Here is a 25,893-nt window from a genome sequence, read left to right on the forward strand (position 1 = left end):
ATACAACTCCCTCAAACAACGCCCAGTCCCCTGCATTTGCATTCAGCCCTCCACCCACATAGCTAAGATTCCTGAAAGGTCTTTCATGTAGCCAGTATTTTGGGTGGTGGGTTCTACTGTGGCAACTCTGTATTCCAGAAAGGAGCTTAATTGCTTTTTTTATATTTATCCTGAATGAAGAGCAGCTGCTATGCCCCCTAGCCACAACAGAGTTTCACCCAAACCGTGGCAGAGCAATAATTTCCACCACAGCAGGGTTGACAAAAATATGCCTGCTGTGCTTTTAACCATCTGTGGTTAAGATTTGCAAAGAGCTTAAGGGGTTTAGGCACCCACATACCATTGAAAGTTGAGGGGCTATGGAACTTTGGAGGCTTTGAAAATCCTAGCCTGTAGTATTAAACAGGAAGGCCACGCCATACATCCTCTTCTGAGGTCAGTTCTGAGGTTAAGTGAATCTCTGAGAACAAGGCCCAAAAACCAGAGCTCTGTCACCTGGTCAAAAAAAGAGCCAAAAAATGTTTGTTTTCATATGTGACTTGGCAAGAGTTTTGAGGAGGGATTTGAATCAGGTGAGGAAGTGCCTTGCTGAACACGTTTTGAGAGGCCCTCCAGACATGGAGGATGCCATGGAAGAAAGCATGGAGGCAGAGGGAGCGAATGCGGGAGTCATCAAGCAGAAGGCAGCATTGGCGCAATGTAGGGGCCCGGGAAACTCCTAAAGAGACAAGGTCAGTGGCATAGACTGGGTTGAGGAGTCGTGAATGCAAGGACAGGGAGCTTTGTTCTTCATACCCTGTACAAAGGGGAGCTAGTGGAAGGACTTGAAGGGGGAGGAATAGCTCAGTGGTTTGAGCATTGGCCGGCTAAACCCAGGGTTGTGAGTTCAATCCTTGAGGGGGCCATTTAGGGATCTGGGGCAAAAATTGGGGATTGGTCCTGCTTTGAGCAGGGGGTTGGACTAGATGACCTCCTGAGGTCCCTTCTAATCCTGATATTCTATGAGGAGGGTTACTTCCTACTGGAGAAGAGGAGGTTGCAGTATGTAAAGTCTTAAAAAAGGAGAAATTGCACTACAGCCAGGCTCACTCAGCATTTCTGAAAAGTATACGGTCTGGTCCTCTGTCAGTTCTGGTACATTCCTGGAGTTTCTAATCAGCCTAAATGGCCCATTCCCTGTTGCTTCCCTGGATCATGCTACAGCTGTATATAGGTGAGTGTTTTCTTGCTTTACCACTGTATTTCTTCAGAAGACAAAGTGAGATTCATTTGATTTTTGGAATGTTACAGAGCAAATGGTATTCATTGTTTCTATTTGTATATACACCCCTACCCATGTATAAGGTTGTAAACATGTATGTGACTCGCATTTATTGTTTCTGTATGTGTATATACAGTATATTCCTTTTCGCATATGAGATTGTAAATATATGTCACCTTTTAGAAGATTGTAAAAATTATTTGAATTAGTGCCAATGCAGAAGAATGTATTAGTTAATTAGTTTAGTAATTATTCAGGCGTACTATCTGGTTCCCCTTTATATGCAAAAGTTGTGTGTAGGGTCTGTTGGTTATTAAGACAGATTTAGAAAAAAAAATTACTTCTGTGTTGTTGTTATAGTTATGCAAAGCCAACGTTTCCTGTCTGCCCTGAGCTGAGCTGCCAGCCCCAGGTTGGAGCCATTATTTTTAAATATTAATGGAGAAATGTTTTTATAAAATGAGACAAAGCACGGGATTTTGTAAAGCTCTCTGCCTTGGCTGGACTCTGTTCCAATTAACATCAACGGCAAAACTCCCAATGGAAGGAAGGTGGGAGCAGAGTTATAGCAACACGCAGCACTTTCAGAAATCCCACCCAAAACATTTAATTATCTTCCATGTAAAATCTGGCGCAGAAGTACTACAAGAGATGCATGTTACAAGGAGAATTAGAAAAACCTGAGAGACTGGGTAGGATACTGGCCACAATTTCCAAACCTGGGTGCCTAGAGTTAAGCTCCTAAATCCATATTTAGGCATCTAGGGGAATTTTCAGAAGAGCCAATGGCCTTAGGAGCACAGTGGGCTTTGCTCCTAAATCAAACTCCTAAATAAAACTTTCAGTGGGCCTTGTGCTCCTAAATCACTTAAGTACTTCTGAAATTCTGTCCTAGGTGCCTAAATATGGACTGAGTAGCCTAACCTTAGTCACCCAGGTTTGGAAATATTGTCCATGGTGTATAGAGCTGTTAAAATGCCAAACAGGAGGAAGTAGCCATTCTAATGCTTACAGTAACTGCAATATTCATAAACCACTATCTGACAACCAGGGAAAGATTAGGAAATTGGTAGAAAACAGTGAGAGACAAAAGTTGATTTTATCCCTTCACCAATTCCCATTGAGATTCAGCGGGCAAGATAACATAGCACCAGGGTACATGATGCTTTCTGTGGAGCCAAAACCACACCGGGATTTGCTGCAGCCACAGGAAATCCAAAATATTCCTAACCTATTACCATGCCCCTTATGGACCTAATGAGGAGGCCCCTGAGGACCCTTTATCCACCACTCCTTCAACCTGAAAGAAAGTCAGTTTTCAGGCCTTCATTTGTGGTTGCTTCAATAATATCTTCATATGGAAACATACTTAGGGGTCAAAATGACCATTAGTCACGTCTCACCCATCTTAACTTAGCTCAGCATTGTTAAATCTTGGAACAAACACTATATTTATCAAACACTATATTTATCCTTTTATCAACTCAGCCCCTGGAGAACCTGTTACTCATGCTATTATCTAACTTGCTCTAAGCGAATATGAACAATGGAGCTGGTAGGGAAAAAAAATCAATGTTTTTTCAACAAAAAAGGCAAAGTTTTTTTGCAAAAATTATCCCTTTTTCAACCAGCTCTAATGTACAACCCACACTAGAAGCATATGCATCTTTGCGTCCCCTTTAGTAGCTAGTCTACATAATAGGAAAAGAGTCTATTATAGTTACCCCTTAGTGGAGTTACTCCCTTATATCAAGTAGCAGAGATGTATGCTTTTAGCACTGGAGGCCACAGGTTCAAACACTGCTGATGACCCAAAAGAGACATTGATAAATATGGTGTGAGTAGCCAATTATGAGCTACTCAATTATTGTTGTGTTTTGACCGTTATATGACTTTTATTGCCCTTCTCTGTTTAATCAACAATTGTACTGAGTAGCACTTACTGGGTAGACACACTGACCTCCGTGGGACTGCTCATATAAGCAGTTGCGACTTAATGTGAGTATTGGGCCAAGAATCAGGCCCCAATGGAGGTATTAAAGTGTTTAGATATAGCTAGGGCCCTACCAAATTCATGGTCCATTTTGGCCAATTTCACAGTCATAGAATTTTAAAAATAATAAATGTAATGATTTCAGCTGTTTAAGTCTGAAATTTGACAGTGTTGTAATTGTAGGGGTCCTGACCCAAAAAGGAGTTGCGGGGGGGGGGGTCACAAGGTTTTTGTAGCGGGGGGGTTGCCTACAGCCACCGCTTTCTGGCCACCCAGCTCTGAAGTCAGTGCAGAAGTAAGGGTGGCAATACTTGACCTCCTACAATAACCTTGTGACCCCTCCCCCCACCCCCGCAACTCCTTTTTGGGTCAGGACCCCCAATTTGAGAAACACTGGTCTCCCCCGTGAAATCTGTATAGTATAGGGTAAAAGCACACAAGACCAGCTTTCATGGAGGGTGACCAGATTTCACCATCTTTTGATGCGTTTTTCTTGGCCGTGAATTTGGTCGGGCCCTAGATACAGCCAATAGTGTGATTTTGCTTAACTGAACTAAAGGTACAGTTACACTGCCGCTGGGAGGTACTTCCCAGCTCAAGTAGTCTGCTCAAAATAGCTGTGAAGCTGGAGGTAGCATGGGCGATTGCTCAGGCTACCCTGCTGAATGCATGCTCGGGGGTTCAGGCGGGTTAGCACACAGGCTATTCTGAACTGCCACCCATGCTACTCCCTGCTGCATGGCTCTTTTTAGCTCCGACAGAGTTACATGTGTCTGTTTCCTCAAACTGGGAAGCACCATCCCAGCTGCAGTTTAGATGAGGCCTAAGATTAAGAGATGCTGTAACGAGCCGTTGGAAAGCCCTTAGCTAATTTAAAAGGTGGTTATTGGATTCATATTCTTCCATCTTTGCTAGTCCTCTCAGGAATGTTAGTAACACAGGAAGAAAAGAAGGAAGGGAAACTCCAGGGACCACATTTTTCTAGTGCCAGTGCTCTTTGGAAACAGTGTCTTAGACATTCTGGTGCCTCATTCCATTTTTTTGTAAACTCCAATTTCCGCTGCTCTCCAGGGTAGAGAATGCAAATGAGAGACATTTTCTCGTTGAAAGCGTTTGCCGAATGGCGCTCCCTTTGCGTCATGCAGGGTTGGATAACATGAAGGTGGACAGAAGATGTTCACATTCCCAAAGCTGTAGGGTTCCTACTTCCTAGCAGCTTGGAAATGAACAGGCTGTACTCCATCTGGTCTTATTTTATGCACCTCTGAGCTGGGCTACCCTAATACGTATTAATGTTTTGAGCTAACTAGCCCCTTCTCCTGGCTCACCACCTTGGGCTGCCAAGGCTGGTTAAGTGAGTTACTTTGCTGTAAAAAGAAAAGGAGTACTTGTGGCACCTTAGAGACTAACCAATTTATTTGAGCATGAGCTTTCGTGAGCTACAGCTCACTTCATCGGATGAAACCATGGCAAAGAGGGCTGAATTCCCCATTGCAAGGCATTGCATGGCAAAGAGGGCTGAATTCCCCATTGCAAGGCATTGCATTGCATTTTGCTGCAGTACTGCAGCAAGGCAAATAAATTTAGGCTGCCCTAGTAATAAACTAGATCATCATCTTGCAAGGTCTTATGTCTCATAAGGACACTCCTTCGGGTTCCCACAGACATAATTTTGAAGGGCTGAAGCCCTTGCATGTCACTGCCTTCTGTGCTGCTTTGTCTGTATGTCTGAATCAACCATTTGAATTTAGAAATCCAAATTGCCATCTGGGTAAGTGATAACGGAACCAAAATGTCATCCCAATAACGAGTTCTGTGGCAAAATGGTACAGACCAAATGTCACCCAGGGAATTGTGCATGGAAAAAACGATGGGCCTATTTGGAAGAATCTCTAGATTACCTGGGAGTCATGCCAAGAGGAAAGGAAGTTCACTCAGCTGGCTAAGAGGACCTGCTGAGCAGAACCAGGGCTATGGCTGCTGGTAACAGCACCAGCTGCCTCTCTTCCTCTTTGGAATAAGTGAGCTGGAGAGGGCCTAGACCAATAGGGTCATCCTGCCACTAGGGCTGCTGCAATAGCTAGGCACTGGAGCTGAGGTGCAATGTGTTATGGGACCAACTATCAGGAAACCAAGTCATGGGTGGTCTGGCCTAGTGGTTGGAGCAGGGGTCAGCGTCAGAGTCTGAATATCCAAGTCCAGGGTCAAGACAGAGTCAGAGCCAGAAATCAGAGCTGAGGGTGAGAACTGAAGCCAGTTCAAATGCCAGAGCCAGGAATTGAAACTGGGGTCAGAAGGGGATTACGTGGAGCCAGGGAAGGCAGGAACAGGGCTGGTTCTGAGGCTGGGACAGGACTGGAACAAGGCCATGTGCAGGGCAGGTCTGGGCTGGAGCAAGGAAAACACAAGGAGACATGCTCCTCCTCATGGCCCTTGTTCAGCATGATGCTAGAAATGACCAGGGACAGAATACAAGGAAGGTAGAAAAAATAATTAAAACTTCAGGGGACATGGGGCAGGTCATACAGCCTGGAATAGACAGGAGGGGGCAAATCCTCCACTGGCTAACGTCCCTTCGAGTCAATGGAGTTAGGCCAGCAGGGAATTTGCCCCAGTATGCGAACTCTTCTTTTTTTATTACAGTGCCCTTAGCTAAAAGAACCATCCCTGGCTGAACCATCCCTGTTAGCTCTGATTTCAGAATCACACCCACAGCCATTCAGCGGGGGTGCTGTGTGGCAGGGAGACAAACCCGGGGCTAAATGAGATGGGTTTGTCTGTAGATGCAAAGTAAAGCTGAACACGCTGTTAACCCGAGCCTGCTCTTGCAATGTAGCTCCAATGGACTTATTCCAGCTTTACAGCGGTCTACTTGAGGAGCATCAGGTTCAGTATGCTTTGTATTCAGGTATTCAGGAAAGGTGCTGGCCCATTTGATAACTGGGGTCGGGGGGTGGAGCCAGCTCTGCAGAATGAAGACCTACCCTTATTTATTCTCAGAACAGGCACGGCATAAGCAATGGCAGGGCAAGCTTCCAGCACTGGCCTGCCAATGTACCTCAACCCTGAGTGGAGAGATTACCTTTAGACACACGTGGGTGATTATTGGCCTCACTGCCGAGACAGGCATTTAGAGCCAATTGTAACATCTTTCTTTTTCTTTGGTGGGACAGGGATGGGGATGGACTGAGACTGCCAAATTCATTTCACACCAGGTCACCAAATAGATGGCAACCACTTTCAGACCAATTTGGGCTGGGATTGAAATGGTGACCACAAGGTGAAAGACTTTCCTGCGTAACTTGAGTCCCATTTTCTCAGCTTTGCTGTGGAATCTGCGGTGCTCAAGTGCAAGTGATATCGTCTCCATTTCAATAGACATGCCAATTGTTCAACCCATGGGTTTTAAAAGATTGTTGCTCTGTACTCCCTCCTCAGGCATCTCCTTTGCCAGGATGCCTGGAAAAAAATAATGATGATAATAATAATTAATAATAGTACTCTTCACAGCTCAGGAGAGATGGGAGCATTCCCTATCTTTGTCTCCCTCCCTTCCCTCAGGGTAAGTGAGTATTGACCTCCCATCACCTTGTAACTCCTTCTCCTCCCACACTGGAGCCATTGGCTCAGTGTTCCTCACCTTTTAGGGAGCATTCTGGTGGTCATAAGTCTGCTCATCCCACTGCACAGCACAGCTGCAGGATAATGAGAGCAAAGACTAATATACAACAAGATGCAGGCCTCTGGTCAAGACTGGGAAGGCTGCCATCTTCTTTGCTAATAGCACTTGCTTATGTCCTTTCCCGGAGTATCTTAGAGGGTTTCTCCGGCAGGGCTCAGACTGGGATGACCCAAGGGGTCACTATTCCACTATTAAAACAAACTAACTAATGGAGGGTGCATGGGGGAAAGGCAAAAGGAGATCCCCTTCTTACTTAAATATTTACCTGACTGTCCTGTTCTCGGGATACAGTACTGCGTGAGATTGAGGAGTAGGGCTGTGTATCCATGGAGTAAAAGGTCTTGACTTTGCTTTTCCCTGCTCTTTCTCCCCAGCACATGGTGTGTCTCTCACAGTAGTGAGAGCAAAGGTGGGGCAGTCCGTCAAACTACCCTGCACCTACAGCGTTAGACAAATGAGTGACATCAGTGTCATGTGCTGGGGCCGGGGAATCTGTCCGTCATCTAAATGCAGCAGTGAAATTGTTCGCACGGATGGGTGGAAGGTGATATCTACAGCGAGTGGCAGATACCAACTAAAAGGTCCTATCCCCAGAGGGGATGTCTCTCTGACTATAAGCAATGTGGACCACAAAGACAGAGGGGCATACTGCTGCCGCATAGAGATTCCTGGATGGTTCAATGATATCAAACAAAACCTGAATTTGCAGGTTTATAGAGGTGAGCAAAATTCTCTTCTCTCTCTGTAGAAAGAAATCCATTCTTCTGCCATTGAGGCTTAGACTATGCACCTTAGAGAAAAGAACAGGAGTACTTGTGGCACTTTAGAGACTAACAAATTTATTTAAAATAAATTTGTTAATTTTAATAAATTTGTTAGTCTCTAAGGTGTCACAAGTATTCCTGTTCTCTTTGCGGATACAGACTAACACGCCTGCTACTCTGAAACCTAAAATATATTACTTCATCCTCCTTGTCTCTCTTTATAGAGAAACAGCGGTGTGCTCGGTGAACTTTCAAGGCCAGTGATCTGTGCTGTGCTCTAAACTATGAGCAGACACGTGTAGACATACAGTAGTGAACAATCCTATTTCATCACCCAAGAGCTAGGTGGGAAATGGTTTCCCATCCCATAAATAGTCTCAAGAACAAAAATATTTTTTTGTCTTAAATCAGGACAAAAAGTCAAAATCTTGAAAATATTCACAAACTGAAAAATTCACAAACCAAAGAACAGTTCTTTTTTTTTCTTTCATTTCAAGTCAATCGAAACATTTTGTTATGCTAATTTTGAAATGTTTCTTTTTGACTTTGACCTTTTAAAATCTTTTTCAGTCTAATTAGTCTAAATTTCAAAATGAAGAGTCATTCTGAACTGGAAGATTGGAATTTTTCATTTTGAAAAAAAATCAAAATGTTTCTGTTTGACTCTTTTGAAATGTTTTTTTTTTTTCTCAACACTTTTTGTTTGAGTTAGGAAATTCATCAAACCCAATCCTGTTTTGGGAACCATCTTGATTTTCATGAATCAGCATTTTTCAACAAAGAACTATTAAAAAATTCACAGCTGCCTCTAGTCATGGGGAGGGACTAGTGAAGTCCTTTTCAACCTCAGTCTGAAGTGCACTTTCATATTACAGCGCCCTAGGGAGACTCAGTACAAACAGGTGCAATTCCACTGAAGTCAGCGGAGTCACACTTGCTCACATCACATTAAATTTGATCTCATTGCTTTAGCACCAGTTGGTCATTCAGTTAATTTTTTTGTTTTGTTTCCCCAGCCTGAGGAAGATACAGCACAACTCGGGATGATGGCTGGTCAAACATTATCTTGCAACTTTTTTTTTTTTTTTGGACAGAAAATTGAGTGTTTTGGTTTTTTTTAGCTTAACAAAAATGTTCATAGAATGTGTCTGCTTTCCTTGAAAAAAATTGATTTTTCATCCCAAAAATGAAAATTCCAAATTGAGAAATGTTTGGCTTTAGGGATTTTGGCTCTAAATTTTCAGTTTTTGGATTGTCCATTTTGGACAAAAAAATCAACATTGGCCACGCAAAAAAAAGTGTTCCAACCAGCTCTAATTTGAGACTCATTTCTGACCTAATTAACTGGCCTTTTAAATTACCTGTTCATCAGCCTTTTCTCAGAGTTTTGGCAAATAGATTGTTTAAATTCAGTTATGGTTTGGCTTTGTTTTACTTAAGTTCTATTGAAGATGTTCTGATCCGGCTTCTCTTTATGTCATTTCAGCACCTGCTACTCCCGCAACAACCACCACAACTGCCCTCCCAACACCCACTACTCTGCCCCTGACAACCACTATTGCACTCCCAACACCCACTACTCCCACAACGACAACCACAGCTGCCCTCCCAACAACCTTTCCTGCCCTGACAACCATTTTTCAGACAGCTTCTGTGTGGACTGAAGATGATGATTTCATTTTTTTCACAACAGAACTTGTTCTCCCTACTGAAGGTATGAAAAGCAGACAGCTCTGAGCACCTCTCTCACTGTGCCATGGCAAGGTTGGCACAAAAAGGGCAGAAAAACCTACCTTAATATGGAGCACTCCTGTTACCCCAGCACATGCTGATGAATTATCTGTTCTTTTACCTATTAAGTGAGGGATGCTTTCAGTCTACTTTGCCACCCATTTTAGGCTGAAAGTTTTTAATGTAACTTTGTTTCATTTTGATGCTATTGAGCCATGCCCTTTCACTAATACTGGTATAAATTTACAATAACTCCATCGGCGTCAGTTCTCTGCTGGAAGGCATTTTAAGAATTAATGTTGCAGGTTTCACTGTGTCCAGAAGTAGTGCTGACTCCTCTGTGTCATATACACTTATCCCTGTTGCAGTCATACATCTCTCTCTGTGCTGTCTCCACTTCCCTGCTCCACAAGACACAGTCCAGTTCCACTTCCCTTCCCTTCTGCTCTTTCTTGTTTTCCTCAAGCACCTTTGTGATGTGAACAGCTATGCCACTTAGATACTTTCCGGAGACTAGATCCTCTTGTTTAGAAGGCCTCAGGCTGGTAGTGAGTGGTGGGACAACAGGGTGAAGAAACAAAGATCCACTCAAGTCTTTATATTAACCTGGGCACCAATTCAGAAAAATACCCCTGTTGAGGAAGGTTGCTTAAATACCTGCTGTGCTTGATGAAGTCAACAGGACTCACGAACATATTTAAAATGAAGCACATACTTCAGGGCTTTCCTGCGTCAGGGCCTTATTATTAATTAGTTAGCAGCACTGATAAACTACTTGCCTTTTCATTCATTTTCTTAACGCTGATGTTGGTCTTGTTTATCTCCAATTTTATCTGTGTTAATGACTTCATTTCCCCAGACTGATGTTTGCACACAGTGCTGCTTGCAACTGTTTCCAGTTTTTATTTTGGTTGGTACTCGTGACATGAACATTTTGGGACAGATTTTCACAAATGGCCTCCAATACTGCACCCATAATTTCATGCCCACAGTTAAAGGCGGGCACAATTAATTATGCCCACACCTGAGTGCATTTAGATGCCTACCCACCAGAATTGCCAGTGAAGTAAGTTGTCATAGTTAGGCACCTGAATTGCCGACATAAATAGTGTCTACACATTTTCACCCACATTTAACTAGCAGCTCAAAATTGTAACAGCAATTTGGAACACCATTTTTAAGAAAAGGCTGGTCTTCTTAAGTATCTTATTTTATTTTGTCTCCATGACTACAGAATCACCAACTCCGGTTCTGATCTCCGAGGGGACTGAAAATGTCAATCCTGCTTTCACTACAGAAGGTGGTGTTCTCAGTCCAGGTATGTGTGATGATCATACCGGAGCAGAAGACATTTGATCACTGGGTTCAGAGCTCTGACAAGTCACCATAACCAGAAGTGTTGGCTGTTCTTGAATGTGAATCAAAGATTCATTATAGTTATTTAATCATCTGGAAACAATCTGTATCACGAGTCCCTGTGGGTGCTGACTCAGATCAAAATGCTTCAGCTGATCAGGAAATCACAGTGTGAGGAGTGAATCCACATCATGGGCGAGAAAGCGTTAAAGGCCAGTTAGGCACATTCACTCCACTGGAGCGGTAATTAGATCATTACTTGTCAGCTAGAGAGCATGGGACTAAAGGATGATCAGCTGATGAACTCAACAAACACCTGGGCCTTATAAATAGGCTGAAGGAGTTCAGTATGGAGGGAGAACCTGGAGGCTGGCTGGTTCCTGTGAAGGGACAAAATGCCAGAGACTGGAGGCCTCAGGAAAACTTGTGCTGGGTGGGACAGTGCTTGATACCTGAGCCAGGGAAGGCAGGGAAACCCCATGGGAAGGTTTCAGAGTAGCAGCCATGTTAGTCTGTAGCCGCAAAAAGAAAAGGAGGACTTGTGGCACCTTAGAGACTAACAAATTTATTTGAGCATAAGCTTTCGTGAGCTACAGCTCACTTCATCGGATGCATTCAGTGGAAAATACAGTGGGGAGATTTATATACATAGACAAGATGAAACAATGGGTATTACCATACACGCTGTAATGACAGTGATCAGGTAAGGTGAGCTATTACCAGCAGGAAAGCACGGGGAGAAAAAACCTTTTGTAGGGATAATCAAGGTGGGCCATTTCAAGCAGTTGACAAGAACGTCTGAGGAACAGCCGGGGGGAATAGTTTTACTTTGTGTAATGACCCATCCGCTCCCAGTCTTTATTCAAGCATAAGTTAATTGTATCCAGTTTGCAAATTAATTCAGCAGTCTCTCGTTGGAGTCTGTTTTTGAAGTTTTTTTGTTGAAGAATTGCCACTTTTAGGTCTGTAATCGAGTGACCAAAGAGATTGAAGTGTTCTCCGACTGGTTTTTGAATATTATAATTCTTGATGTCTGATTTGTGTCCATTTATTCTTTTACATAGAGACTGTCCAGTTTGACCAATGTACATGGCAGAGGGGCATTGCCAGCACATGATGGCATATATCACATTGGTAGATGTGCAGTTGAACGAGCCTCTGATAGTGTGGTTGATGTGATTAATCCCTATGATGGTGTCCCCTGAATAGATATGTGGACACAGTTGGCAATGGGCTTTGTTGCAAGGATAGGTTCCTGGATAAGTGGTTCTGTGGTGTGTGGTTGCTGGTGAGTATTTGCTCCAGGTTGGGGGACAGAATATTATATCAGAAGTACAAGGAAACTTGTGTTCCACAATGGGGGATTTAATATACATAAAAACACAGCTTCATTTTTTATACAACAAATTTAATTATATTAAGCACAGTAATTAAATTCTAAATAACAAACTTTTTCCCTCACATCCATCTAAATCTTCCTTATAAATCGAAACACTGGTGACCTCTTGTTCACTAGATTGATGGCTTGAGTCTGGAATGGTAGTCAGTTAATGTATGGGAAGGGTTAGGTTGATTCTCTTGGACTTTGGACTACGCTTGCACATTTTGTTACTCTGGAAGTGGTTTGAACTGGCCGCTTCTCAGCCAGTGGGCTGAGTGACACACAAGGACAGGTGTCCTGCAGGGGGTGGTGGAGATGCAAACCTCTGCAACACCGCACTTTGACATAAGGGGGACTCTTGAGGTGATGATGCACCATTACACACAGTTTCTAGTATCCCAATGGAAACTGGAGGACAGTAGGTCACTACCGTAGGGTCTCTAATGCATGTCAATCTCCATCTGGCTGTAACATTTCCCCACTTCACTAACTGGAACAGGCCTTGTTTGTTCCTGAGTCCTGTCCTTGTCCAAGGTACTGCTTTCTGAGATTTGATCTGACATCAATTCAAATGTGGCAGCCACCCTCTTGGCCAGAGACTGAACCAGGGACCTCCAGAACTAAAGGCATGACCTGTGTGTTGTCTCTTCCCCCCTCCCCCCCCGCCGCAATGTCAATAGCCCACTTGGGGAAATGTCAGCAAATAGGGGCTTAAAAAAGAGGAAATCCAAACTTCAAGAGTGACAATGCACCAGGAAGTCATTGCTCTGACCGTGGGAAAGTCATTGCTGTGGTCTTCAGCTAGCGCCATGCTGTCTCTCAAGGGCCCCAAGAACAACAGATTTGAGAAATTCTCTTGGTTCAGTTACTTCTTGTAGGCACATTTGCTTTCCTGTTTTTTCAGACACAGCTGATGTGTGAAGAGAACATGGGCTTTCTAAAAACGCTGTCTCACCTTTTGAAGGAAACATTTGTTCCTTGTAGCTCCCTCCTTGGTTAAGACACAAGTGAACAGGAGTGTGCTGGCCCTTGTGGATATTCATTCAAGCCTCATAGCCCGTTAGCCCCCATTGGCAGGCTTTGTTCGGGAAAGGTTAAAAACTCGAGCAGCAAATCAGGACTGAGTAGAGCTGTGTGGGAGAAGCTTGTCCACAAAGTCGGCCCACACAGTTCTTAGCATTAAACTGAGCTTTTAGCCCCTCATTCTTTCAGCTTCTGAAGTGGAGGCAAAGCACCAGAGGTGTGTACTGCTCAGCCTTTGGTGGTAGGACCCTCAAGGTTCAGAGGTAGCAGGGCGAGGGGATGAGGTGTTTGAATTGCACTCGGATCTGAATTTTGAGGCCAGACTGAAATCCACGTCTGGCTCCATATTCAGCTCTCCGTTTCGCACTTTGGGCCCAGGCCTACGTATCATACCATCCACTTTCCTTCCTTGTGCTCCATCAGCTGGGCATCGCTCTGCAGAGACGTTACTGGAGTAAAAACATCATATTTAAGCTGACCGATGAAGCATTTATTAGGTTACTTTGAGGAGCCACTGAATGATATCTTCTCACATGCTGTAGCCTAAAGTGATTTGATCCAGTGCAAAGAACATATGAAAATGCTTACTCTGTAAGTGGTAACCCATGTTCTAAATGGTCTGCAAAGTGCTCTGATGGAGTAGAAAAACATAGTAAACCATTGCAGCTTAAACTCCCTGATCGGATCATTCAGCATATGTCTACACTGCAATAAAACCCTGTGGTGCCAAGTTTCAGAGCCCGGGTCAGTCTACATGGCTATTTTTAGCCCCTCAGCCTGAGTCCTGTGAGCCCAAGTCAGTTGACCTCAGCTCTGAGACTCAGTGTTGTGGATCTCTTCATGCAGTGTAGACGTACCCTCTTTGTGTTTCCTTTTGCATTCCATGGCTGAGAAAGGCAGCAACAGGACTGATGAAATCACGTGTTGCAGTCCTTCTTCTTCTGAGCTTCTGCGTTCCAAAGCAGTGTTTACTCGAGGAACTGCTTTTAGCTTGTCTTCTTACGCTTTGTTTCAGTGATGGGAATTGCCACTGTCCAAACATCTACTGTGAGGTCTGATGATAGTCACACATCCATAGACAGTCCATTTCCTACAGGTAGAGAGAATGTCACCATTTGCAAATATACCATGTTTACATGCTAGTAATGCCTTCCAGGGAATGAGCCAAATTATCCTGTAAGGTGGCTAGATTTGATCTGGGTGTGATCTGCTCTAGGGGGAATCAGTGGCTGGAAAAAATACATTGTGAAAATGTGACCTGACAGGATTTGGACCTCTTTGTTACAGTGGCTCTGACTTCAGTATGCTACACATGCATACTGATCAAATGTAGCACAGCTTATTTCAGCAAAATAACAGGACAGGCCTACTGTATTGTGAAAACTCTGAAATCTGGGGTGAACCCCAGGAGTCCTGAGACTCTGTTAGAAGTTTCTGTTTATTTTAATTCCAGGGACAGTTCCCCCAGTTACGGTCCAGACAGCCCCTGAGGCAAGTGAAGTGAATGCTATTTCTTACGCTACATTTCCCTTGACATCTGCAGGAGACTCGCCGAAAGAGGGACTCGGTGAAGGTCTGGAGAGTATAATTAATTTTTATATTTGCTGTAGCCTCGTCGGTGTGTGTGGGTTTGCAGAGGACAGTGGAGTTGTCAGTGAAGATTAATTAAGTGGGGTGGACAGGCAGTTTTGGAAGAAAGCTGAGAAGTTCCCTTTTTTATATTATCCTGCATGAACAATAGAGAACAGGGACATAAGGAGAGGATCCTGCTCCAAGGTGTACATGCGGGTAACTCCATTGAAAGCTGTCTAACTGAGAGCAGAATATGACCCACGGAATTCAAATCTTTCTACTGCCCTTAATAAAGCAGCGTACTTTTCCTCCTCATAAGGGCAGGCAATCCAATATATATGCATGCGCTGTACCATCTGCTGGTTAAATAGTTCATCTCGGCACTCCACAGCCTAATCTGCGGAGCACAGCACGGTTCTGCAGGTGGCTGCCGAGCAATTCAGAGGCATATTTATTATGTCTGTCATTGTTGCAGTTTTAAATTCACAAGTCATTCATTTAGGGCAAAGGTCTGATGGCACTGAAGTCAGTGGCAACACCCCCCCGCCTCCCCGCCGCTGACTCCAGGGAAACATCGTTTGTCCCTGAGTGTGTTGCTACATCCTATAGAAAGGAGAAGTGGGATAGATGAGGTGGTCACACATTTTTGTTGCTTCTGTAGGCTGTGCATTGCCCACACACCAGGGGCCCCTTGCATCCTCCCCCATGCCCACCTCCACAAGTTACCTGCGTGCCACACTCCCATCCCTCTCTATTTCAGGGACTCTCTGCACCCCCTGCCACTCATGCCAAGGGCTATATGTACTCTCCATTTTCCCCTCCAATGCCAGGGGCTCCGTGTGCCCGCACTCTCCTCTTTGCTCGGCCGGTACAGTATTTCATACCATGAGGCTGTTCCTAAATGCAAAACTCAACTCATGCTTAACTACGGAGTCTTAATTAGTACCTGCCCAATATTTAGAGGCTCAACCTGAGAGCTAATTTGGATCTCTCTCTTTTAGTGACCACTCATTGTGCCTGCTCTTTGAATTGTCTTGTTGGTGTTATGAGACTGGAATATCTGACTTTAGTTCTGGGTTTTGGTGGCACTTCTTTTTAAAAAAAAAATCCGTTTTGTTTCAGTGACAACATTTTTTCCACCTGCTAGTCACGCTTATCAAGGATTGAATAAAAGTGCATCTATTTCTTATATACCCCCCAAAAAGATTGCTCTGCGGGTAGGGAGAACGTTATTGAAATTAAATACAATGATCCAAGCCGTTCTCATGACTACAACTGGCATTTGTCACGTAGCAGGACGGCTGGAATTGAGACCGGCATGGGGTAGTATGTCTCCTGATGGTTCTAATTTACTTTAGCAGGTCCTTGGATAATTGGTCCTTTGCTGAAGGCAAGACTCTAACATGTTTTGTTTGAGCAGCCTCTTTAGTATAGCTAAGGAGGAATTTATGCCAGAAATCAGATGATTATTGCTTTTTGATCGGGATGGGAATCAAGCACAGATGGACCTGACCCAGCCCAGGAGGAAATGCAGTGAATGTGCTATTGTGTTGAGTACTTTATTTTACAAAAGGGCTGCCCTGCTGATGTTCTAGCTGGAACGCTAAATGGAACAGTGTGGTATCAAGACCAACAACAGAGCCTGAACCAGCAAACAACACACCACTGTTTAAATGAGTCACACTCTCACACACCCATGCAAAGGAATTATGACTGACTTCTCCCAAGAACAGAGTGAAGTGGATGTAAGTGACAAAATACTGAAGAGCAGTTGAATGATATCGAATAAAAAAAAGAGGCCAATTTTTGCTGCTGACTGTAATTCCATTTATCATGCCATTGCATTAGGTCCTTTGTGAACAAATGTGTTCAACACAATACATTGATTAAAAGCACACTGCACTTTAAGCATGGTATAAGTTAAGGCTTGTACATTGCTAGTGAAATCTTGGCGTGAAAGTGAGGATTGGAACTGACCTCTCTCTAAACAAAAATTTCAAATTCTGTGGGCTAAATGCTCAAACCTAGGCAGCTGACCTACATCCACAAGTACAGTATCCCTAACTGAGCACTAACATTCCCACATAAGCAGACGAACTCTACATTTGCATGTGTAATTTATGAGGCCAGTTTGGCAGACTGCTCCCTACTATTTTAATGACCAACATCGCACATCACTTTGTTCATTGTTGCATATTCCTGCAAAAGCAGCACCTGGAGGAATGTGCTTCTGGAATTAATGAACTCCAACGTGGTGGAATGCAGTAGCCTGAAGTTGGATCGAAAGAATGCTAGACCCAGGCCCCAACTGATAAAACCTTCTGTGTTAAGAGGTGCCCAGGTTGGAAGCTGTGGAGTTGTAAGTCAAGTCAGAATTGGGCTCCTTTTTATCAGCTACTTTCCACTGCTCCACTCACATGTCTTCTTAAAAATTTTATTTTTGTTTCTTTCAAGATAAATAAAAAGAGAAACAGCTCCAGGGGGAGCAAAGAGGACAGAATATTATATCAGAAGTACAAGGAAACCTGTGTTCCACAATGGGGGATTTAATATACATAAAAACACAGCTTCATTTTTTATACAACAAATTTAATTATATTTAGCACAGTGATTAAATTCTAAATAACAAACTTTCCCTCACATCCATCTAAATCTTCATTATAAATCGAAATACTGATGACATCTTGTTCACCAGATTGATTGGCTTGAGTCTGGAATGGTAGTCAGTTAATTTACCATTTAGTGAAGTCAAACGCCCAGACACTTGTCTTAGGAAGTCTGTTTCTATGTACGGGTGAATGTGCATGTGACTCATTCAGACACCAGAATGTTTTTGCCAGTATAGGTTAGTTTTTATATCACACATTTGCCTTCAGAGCATGATCTGTAATGTCACTGCAGCAGTCTGTTTGAATGTTAACATGCCCAACCCAGTAATGCATTGAGTTCAGTGGGCTGCTCTTTAATCACAACGGGCCCAATCCTGTGAGGCATTTAAGTATCTCCTGTGAGGAGCTTACAAGTCTAAGACGTCAGCATCTTGCAGAACTCGGTCCATTATAAACTAAGGTCAGTCCATTGCTAGCACTATATCACCATGGCATGATTTAAAGTTCACTGTGAACATGATTTAAATAAGAAATGAGCAAACAAAGCTTTTCAGAGCATTGCCCTTTGTGATGCATCAGAAATTCATTGTGTGGAGACCACAGCTTCCTTATTTTACAAGTTAAAGAAAATACATAAGAACAACCATATTGGGTCAGACGAATGTTTCATCTAACCCAGTATCCTGTTTTCTGACAGTGGCCAATGCCAGATGCTTCCAGGGGAGTAAATAGAACAGGGCAATTATCAAGTGATCTATCCCCAGTTGTCCAGTCCCAGCTCCTGGCGGTCGGAGGTTTAGGGACACCCAGAGCATGAGGTTGTGCCTCTGACCATGTTGGCTAATAGCCATTGGTGAAACTTATCTAATTTTTTTCCACCCAATTATAGGTTTGGTCCTCACAACGTCCCCTGGCAATGAGTTTCACAGGTTGATTGTGTGTTGTGTAAAGAAGTACTTCCTTTTTGTTTGTTTTAAACCTGTTGCCTATTAACTTCATTAGGTGACCCCTGGTTCTTGTGTTATGTGCAGGGGTAAATAACACTTCCTTATTCACTTTCTCCACACCAGTCATGATTTTATAGACCTCTTTCGTATTCCCCCTCATTTATCTCTTTTCTAAGCTGAACAGTCCCAGTCTTTAATCTCTCCTCATATGAAAGCTATTCCATGCCCTTAATAATTTTTATTGTCCTTTTCTGTACCTTTTCCATTTCTAGTATATCTTTTTTGAGATGGGGTGACCAGAACTGCACACCATATTCAAGGTGTGGGGGTACCATGGATATATATAGATCAGTGGTTCCCAAACTTGTTCTGCCGCTTGTTTGGGGAAAGCCCCTGGCGGGCCGGGCCGGTTTGTTTACCTGCTGCATCCGCAGGTTCGGCCGATCGCGGCTCCCAGTGGCCACGGTTCACTGCTCCAGGCCAATGGGAGCTGCTGGAAGCGGCGGCCAGTACGTTCCTCGGCTCGCGCTGCTTCCAGCAGCTCCCATTGGCCTGGAGCAGCGAACCGCAGCCCCTGAGAGCCGCAATTGGCTGAACCTGCGAGTGCAGCAGGTAAACAAACCGGCCCAGCCCGCCAGGGGCTTTCCCTGCACAAGCAGGGGAACAAGTTTGGGAACCACTGCCTTAGCTACAAATGAGATTCATCCTACAATTTAAAGCTTCTTTTTTATTTGGGACCAGATTCTGACAATTTTACTTACACTGAGTAGGACCTTTCTTCACAAATTTGACTTCACATAGTTCGGTTCTGTTCGACAAGGGATCAGACTTTGGGCCATACTCATTTTATTCTCTGCTTTTTCTGTTGTCAGAGGCTTCAACAGATTCAAAACTTCAGTCAGAGGAAAGTGTAGATAATCCAAACCAGGTAAAAACTATTCTAAGTCTGAGAAGCAGAGCTTGGCAAAAATTTTCATGCAAACAGTTTTTCCATAAAAAAAAATGCAAATTTGGGTTGACTGAAACCATTTGTGAATTTAGGTCACATTCGATGAAGCATTTGAGCTGGAAAAAAAAAAGTTTAAAATCTTTTTTTTGGAAATGTCAAAACCATTTTGCCTTTAGTTTCAGAAAGACATATCGTGTTGGAATGTAAAAAAATGGAAAGTTTTAAAAACTCTGGAAAACAAAACAAAACCTTCCAATATTTATTTTGAGTTGAACAAAATTATTTTTGTTATTTTTCAGCTCAACCACAAAACTAAAAAAACTGCTATTAGCCCAGCCCTGCTCAGAAATGTCTGATTAGCTAACAGCCTGCCTGACCTGTCAGTCATTTATATAGCATTTTATGCTAAGGTTACACTGTCCGCAAAGTAGCATGGTAGGTGGTTTTAAAATTTTTACGGGGGAATGTAGGAATTCCCAGACTGGCTCAGACCTATCGTCCATCTCGTCCAGTTTGCTGTCTTTGACAGTGGCCAGCACTGAATGGTTCCAAGAAAGGTGCAAGAAACATTGGCTGATGTGTTGTGCCATTTTTCATGTCACCTACTTTTTGTCCTCTACTGTTCCATACAGCAATATGCTAGTTTGTCCTCATAGATCAGTTGTGTGTGGATGACCTGTACCAGCTGAAATGAAAGAGGGGAAAGGGCTAGAGTGTCTTAGTTGGATGTGTCATGCTGAGTCTGACCAAGTGCAACATACGGATTTTTATAAGATCAGATGACAATGGCTGTGTGCGAGGCAAGGAAAAGTTTCTCCGCCTCCCTGGTCTCACACCCCAGAACTGATCCAGATGTGCTGGGAACGGTGATTCTGTGCTGCCTCCCCTCAGTTCCAGAATTAAGTTTTTCTTACTGTATAAAATATTCATGAACTTTGCAGATAAAATTTCTCAGATTCAAACCATGCTGTCTGCTGCTGTGGAAACAGGGCAGTGTTTGAAAGGGACAAACACTAAGTCACCCATCTTTGAGGTTCAGCCAACGGTGTTCACTGATGGCTTTGTGGTGCAACCTGTGAATCAGACTTTTTCGCTTCTTGGCTAGTGAAGTCTAAAAATCTATAGTTGGCTGAGGGAATATCTTTTATGGGACCAACTTCTGTTGGTGAGAGAGACAAGCTTTCGAGCTACACAGAGCTCTTCTTCAGATCTGTACCTTTCCCAGACTTGAAGAAGAGCTCTGTGTAGCTCGAAAGCTTGTGTCTCTCACCAACAGAAGTTGGTTCCATAAAAGATATTACCTCACCCACCTTGTCTCGCTAATATCCTGGTACACAAATGGCTACAACAACACTGCATATTGTTGGTTGGGAGAGACAATCATTTCATAATGGGGGCCAGGATCTGGCTCAGATAAAACTGGGGCCTAGATCCAACCACCCCTGGTTTGGGTTTTGCTTAACCAAAACCCACCCAAGGAGATTTTGCAAAAGTAACCTGTGGTTTTGCCAAATCTCCAACTTATGCAAAACAAAAATAAGCTTGGAATTATCACAATACACAATCCAACTATCTTTCAAAACATATCACAATGTTGCATGTAGAATTCCTGATTTTTCTTCGTATTCATGAGGAAGGCTCAGAAAATCCATCCTGAAATTTACTCTGCAAACTCCTGCTGATTGCAGATACAGTATTTCAGCGTACTCATCGGTCAGACCAACCAGATGTTAATTAAACTTAGCAGAGAAAAAGCATAGTTTAAAAGTCATTTCTGCTTTCTTCCCCCCATTAGCACCTAAAGAATGAAATTCCAACCATAATCATCTCTGTGGTAGTGACAGTCATTCTTCTCTTCACATTGGTGCTGGTAGTGTTATTGACATGTAAGTACTGGATGGTAGGTGTCCATCTTAATGCTCTGCATTGGCTGCCTGTCCGATGTGGATCCCTTTTGCATCTTTCTGTCCTCCAAATATTGAATTGCTGACACAAAGGCAGATGTGAACTATGCATTAAATCTTGCTGTTCATTGCCTGAGTGCTTTTGATTCTTGCTGACTGCATATATGTGAAAACAGTTCATTCTTATTTAGTGAAGACTGGGCCAAAAGTGAGGCCTGGTCATAACCAACCCACTATGGAGAAGGAATTTGATTCTAACCTCATGCTAGTTTTACACGGATGTAACACCCCAAGGTATTTTGGAGCTGCATAGCAAAAGGCAGATGTTGAGCTGCAAATCCAGACACGGGGAAACTGATGCTTAAAAGCTTATGCTTAATACATAAGTAACAGCACTGTTTTACAGGCAAGGGAAAAGAAAGGTTTGGGGTACAATGTCTTGCTTGGTGGGTATTAGTTATATTTTGTCAAATGAGGAACAAACTATAGAATTTGTTCTTGGAAGCAGTTTAATATATAGATATGTACAATGGGCAAATTCTGCTCTCAGTTACAGTAGTGTAAATCTGGAGTGACTCAGCTGAAGCAGAGTTTGGTGGCTATACTGAGCCTTAGAGATGAACACATTTATTTGGGCATAAGCTTTCATGGGCTAAAACCCACTCCACGAAAGCTTATGCCCAAATAAATTTGTTAGTCTCTAAGGTGCCACAAGGACTCCTCGTTGTACTAACACGGCTACCACTCTGAAACCTATACAGAGCCTGTTTCTCCCAGTGGTGTTAATGGAGTAACACCTGCGTATGGAAAAGCAATGTGAGAAGAGAATCAGGCTCACAGTACCTATTGCTTATCAAAAGGATGATCTCTCATGCAAATGCATAGGGGAATTAACCTTATCACGGTGTTACCTTGATTCCAGGAGTGAGGAGAATACTGATGAACTGGCAGCTAGTAAGAGCAGCACTGGTAAAGATTTTCTTTACAAGTGCAGTGAACCTATTTTACTCCAGAACATTACTGGTTACACATAGCCATGTGAGTTCACTTGTTCACTTGTTTAAAATGTTTTAAAACATTTCAGTGTTCTTTATCCCCTGAGGATCGTGTCACCCTATTCGTTTGGTGGAGGTTTGTTTTCCTCACAGGCAGGACTGGAAGAGTTTAGGAGGAATTCACTGCTGGCTGTGATGTGGAGGAAGCAACCTCTAAGGAGCCAAAACCCGTTCATTACACATGCATGTAACTGGCTTGATTCTGATCTCACTGACAGGTTTAGCACTTGTGAAAATACACTCAGTTTACTGGAGTTACTCCTGACACAGGCCGGTATAACTGTGAGTAATGTCTACACAGCAAAAAACCCAGCAGCACTGAGCCTCAGAGCTTGAGGTAAACTGACTTGGACAGGAGGCTTGTGCTGTGGGACTAAAAATAGCAGTGTAGATGTTCTGGATCCAGGCTCCAAGACCCTCACCCTCTCTGGGTTTCAGAGTGTGGGTCTAGCCCAAGCCTGAATTTCTGCGCTGCTATTTTTAGCCCTGCAGTGCAAGCCTGGCGACCCTGAATCAGTTGACGCAGCTCTGAGACTCGCCGCCATGGGTCTTTATTTGCTGTGTAGATGCACCAGGGCACTGGTCCCTGCTCAGCTGCTACAACTACATTGTCTCTGTGTCCGAGTGCATTAGAATTTCATTAGAATTATGGGTTTGTTTTTCCTTGTCAGATTCTAATTAGCACTGCTTTGTTTCTAGGTAAACGCTTGGGGAAGTATCAACTGCATACCATAAAAAGGTAATCTGTTTTGTCATTTCCTATGAAAGGGTCCAAGCTTGATCCTACTGAAGGCAATATGGGATTTGCCATTGATTGCAATGGGAGCAGGACAGATTGCACATGCTGCGTTAGGACACTGACCTCCAGACCACTTTACTCCAGACAATCAAGCATTGCTGCTTAGAAATTGCACATAATGGAGTAACAAATAGACAACCAGAACACTGAAGAACTGCTAATGGTGATGCTTGATGTCATGTAGTGACTTCAGTTCAGCGAACTAAATAACCCATTTCAGGATTTGATCAAACACCTGGAGGAAATGGCACATAAGGACCCAATCACCTGCCACATGGGTGTAAATTAGGAATAATCCCTTTGGTGTTACACTGGGAGAGAGAAGAATCTGGTGTGCACAACTGGCCTGGTTCTCCTCTGACTTACACAGCTTTTACACTAATATAACTTCATCTAATTCAATGGGGTGAGTTATGATTTACACCAGAGCAAGTGAAGGCAGAATCTGGCCCATTATCGTGCCCAACCAGGAAAACAGTTTATTCTGCTGACTCACGACAACATAAGAGTTTCATGTACAGTCCACAGTGAAGAGGTGTTCATGCCAAACAGGCAAAAGAGGATACTATGCATGATGACGGTCTCAAGAGAGGAGTGAGGCAATTCTAATTCTTTCTTCATAAGAGGGGTTTTGTTGAAATGTTTTGTTGCTTAGTCAAAATAGAGGATGGTCTAATGGCTAATTAGACCAGTGGCTCATCAAGTGCAGATGTTTACCAGAGGTCAATAGCTGAATTTTCAGTGGAAAATGGCCCCCGGCCATCCGCCTTGTCTTGCACATAACCAATTCTACTGTGCTGTACAAGGGAGAAGGGGAAATTCTTTTCCGATCCCCTATGGAGATCAGTTGACACCTACAAGCATGAGACTTGAAGCCCTCTCTTAACCTGCATATTAATGTAAATGGTCCAGCTGGTGAAAATTGGCATTACTCCATTAACGACAATGCAGAGATGCCAATTTACATTAGCTGAAGATCTGGCCCCAAACTTCAGTAGGAATTGCCCAGGCAAAGATTAAGTTAAGATTTCAGGATTTGGCCCACCATGATGGGCCCATGTATCTGTTTGCTACCCCATTAATAATCTGCACTTCTTGTTACAGCTCAGATTTATCTGCAGAGCCTGAAAAAATTCTCAGTGGAGTAGAAGAAGAGAATACCCTTTTGACTCTGCAGCAGATACCCGACGGCCATTCAATATCACAGGGAACATGTCACGATCCTGTGGAATCCAGCATCTAAAAGAGGCTCTTTCATGGTAGGCTGGAAAATAAGGATTAATTCCTTGCTAACCCTGGAAATAATGGATACAAACCAAAACCCAGATCCAAATATCTGAACTGTGGGGAGTTTAAAACCTAGAAGCAAATTTTACTCTAAAGTTTTTAGGCACCTAACTTCCAGGTGATCCCCTGAGGATCTGGGCCTTTTCCTCTTGAGCCATCTTTAAAACTGCTGGATAAAGTAGCCTCTATTAGAAGATTTTTTACCCATTGCTTGAATCTCAAAATTCTTAGTCTCTTAAGCCCCAATCCTGGAACTCCTTGCTTATGAGTAACTTCAAAGCACCAGAATAATCTTGCTGAAGTCAACTGGACTACACATATGCTTAGGATCTGGGCCTTATTTACGAGTAACAGCAGGGGTGCTGGAACAATTTGTATAGTGAACCAAACTGTAAACGCTGTATGTGATGGAAACCATTTGAAGCCAGGGGGTGCTGTATTACTGCTGGAATAGATTTTAACCTTTCCGTATATTCCCCTGACCTGACTGCCTGAATCCATGCTGTGGAGTGAGCAATAATAAAGAGAAGAACTAACTTGGATGATTAATAGTTTTGCAATGTCAAACCCCTCAAATGTTAACTCTTATTCCTTTTGCATAATCAAAGAAAAATGAAGAAATAAGGTTGATGATGATCTAAATCAGATGTGACCACACTGTGGATCAGGGGCTACTTGTGTTCCTTGGGCTGGATATCATGGCCTCAAATGTGCCTGGGTTAATAACAATTTGTATTTGATTACACATTGAAACTCTGTTCCCTGGGCCGCACCGTGAGACTTTAAAACTGAAATGTGTGAAGCACTTACACGAGAGGTCTCCAAACTGTGGGGTGCACCCCCTGTGGGGGGCAGTGAGGAGCGTTTGGGAGGGGGGGTGCAGCAGGGCCTGGACCAGCCCCCACGGGAGGTCAGGAGGGAGGGCTGCCCGGCTCCGCTCTGCTTCTCTCCCAGTTCTGTCCCAACCCCACCTCCAGTTGCTGCCCTGGCTCCCAGCACCACACCCACCCCCAGCCTTGGCCCCTGGCTATGGATCTAGATCTGTCCCTACTCCCAGCCCCAACCCCAGCTGTGGCCCCAGCCTTGGCCTCCTTACCTCATCCACGCTCCTCCCCCAAGCCTCAGCCCCGCTCCTGGCCCCGGTTCTGGGGGAAGGGGCACAGACAGGAGTAATGGGGGCAAAGTTTGGGAACCACTGAGTTACACCCACTGGGGTTCCACATTCCCCACACCCACTGAGGGACCCAAGCAGGGGCCTGAGGGTGGTTTTCATTCCCCATTGAACAGCCCAGGTCGTGTAAAGGAAGCAGAGCAGAACAGCTCCTCCGAAGTACTGATGGGAGCCCCTGTGGCCTTTAGAAATGACACGGTCAGCCCTGATTCTGGGAAGGTTGGGCCATAAATAGTCACTAAATAAAGCCCTGTTTATGGGTTCATTTTAATGAGTGTGTAGTTCACAGAGGCAATGGAAGGGTTAATCTGGGCTGGAGAGGCCAGTTATGCAACCTGGCTGCACCTGGAGGATGGGCCTTGTTTAACTAGGGATTGAACCCGCTGTCTCTCCATAAAGAAAGCAGTAC

At 43.7% G+C, this 25,893-nt stretch overlaps 1 protein-coding gene across 2 annotated transcripts; it reads left to right on the forward strand.

Moving 5' to 3' along the window:
• The first annotated feature begins 1,014 nt into the window (after nt 1-1,014).
• LOC311524533 (uncharacterized protein) lies at nt 1,015-24,853 on the forward strand. Of its 2 annotated transcripts, XM_084635700.1 has the most exons (9): nt 1,015-1,213; nt 7,311-7,655; nt 9,187-9,414; nt 10,666-10,749; nt 14,645-14,764; nt 19,192-19,247; nt 21,064-21,154; nt 22,927-22,966; nt 24,131-24,853. In XM_084635700.1, exons 1-9 carry the CDS (start codon nt 1,165-1,167, stop codon nt 24,267-24,269), a joined length of 1,152 nt encoding a protein of 383 aa, XP_084491826.1. In that variant the 5' UTR covers nt 1,015-1,164; the 3' UTR covers nt 24,270-24,853. The 2 variants fall into 2 exon arrangements, with proteins under 2 accessions (XP_084491826.1, XP_084491827.1); XM_084635701.1 differs by lacking the exons at nt 19,192-19,247; nt 21,064-21,154.
• Nucleotides 24,854-25,893: the final 1,040 nt, after the last annotated feature.

This window comes from Lepidochelys olivacea (assembly GCF_965140295.1).
Source record: "Lepidochelys olivacea isolate rLepOli2 genome assembly, chromosome: 8".
In the NCBI taxonomy this organism is placed as follows: domain Eukaryota; kingdom Metazoa; phylum Chordata; order Testudines; family Cheloniidae; genus Lepidochelys; species Lepidochelys olivacea.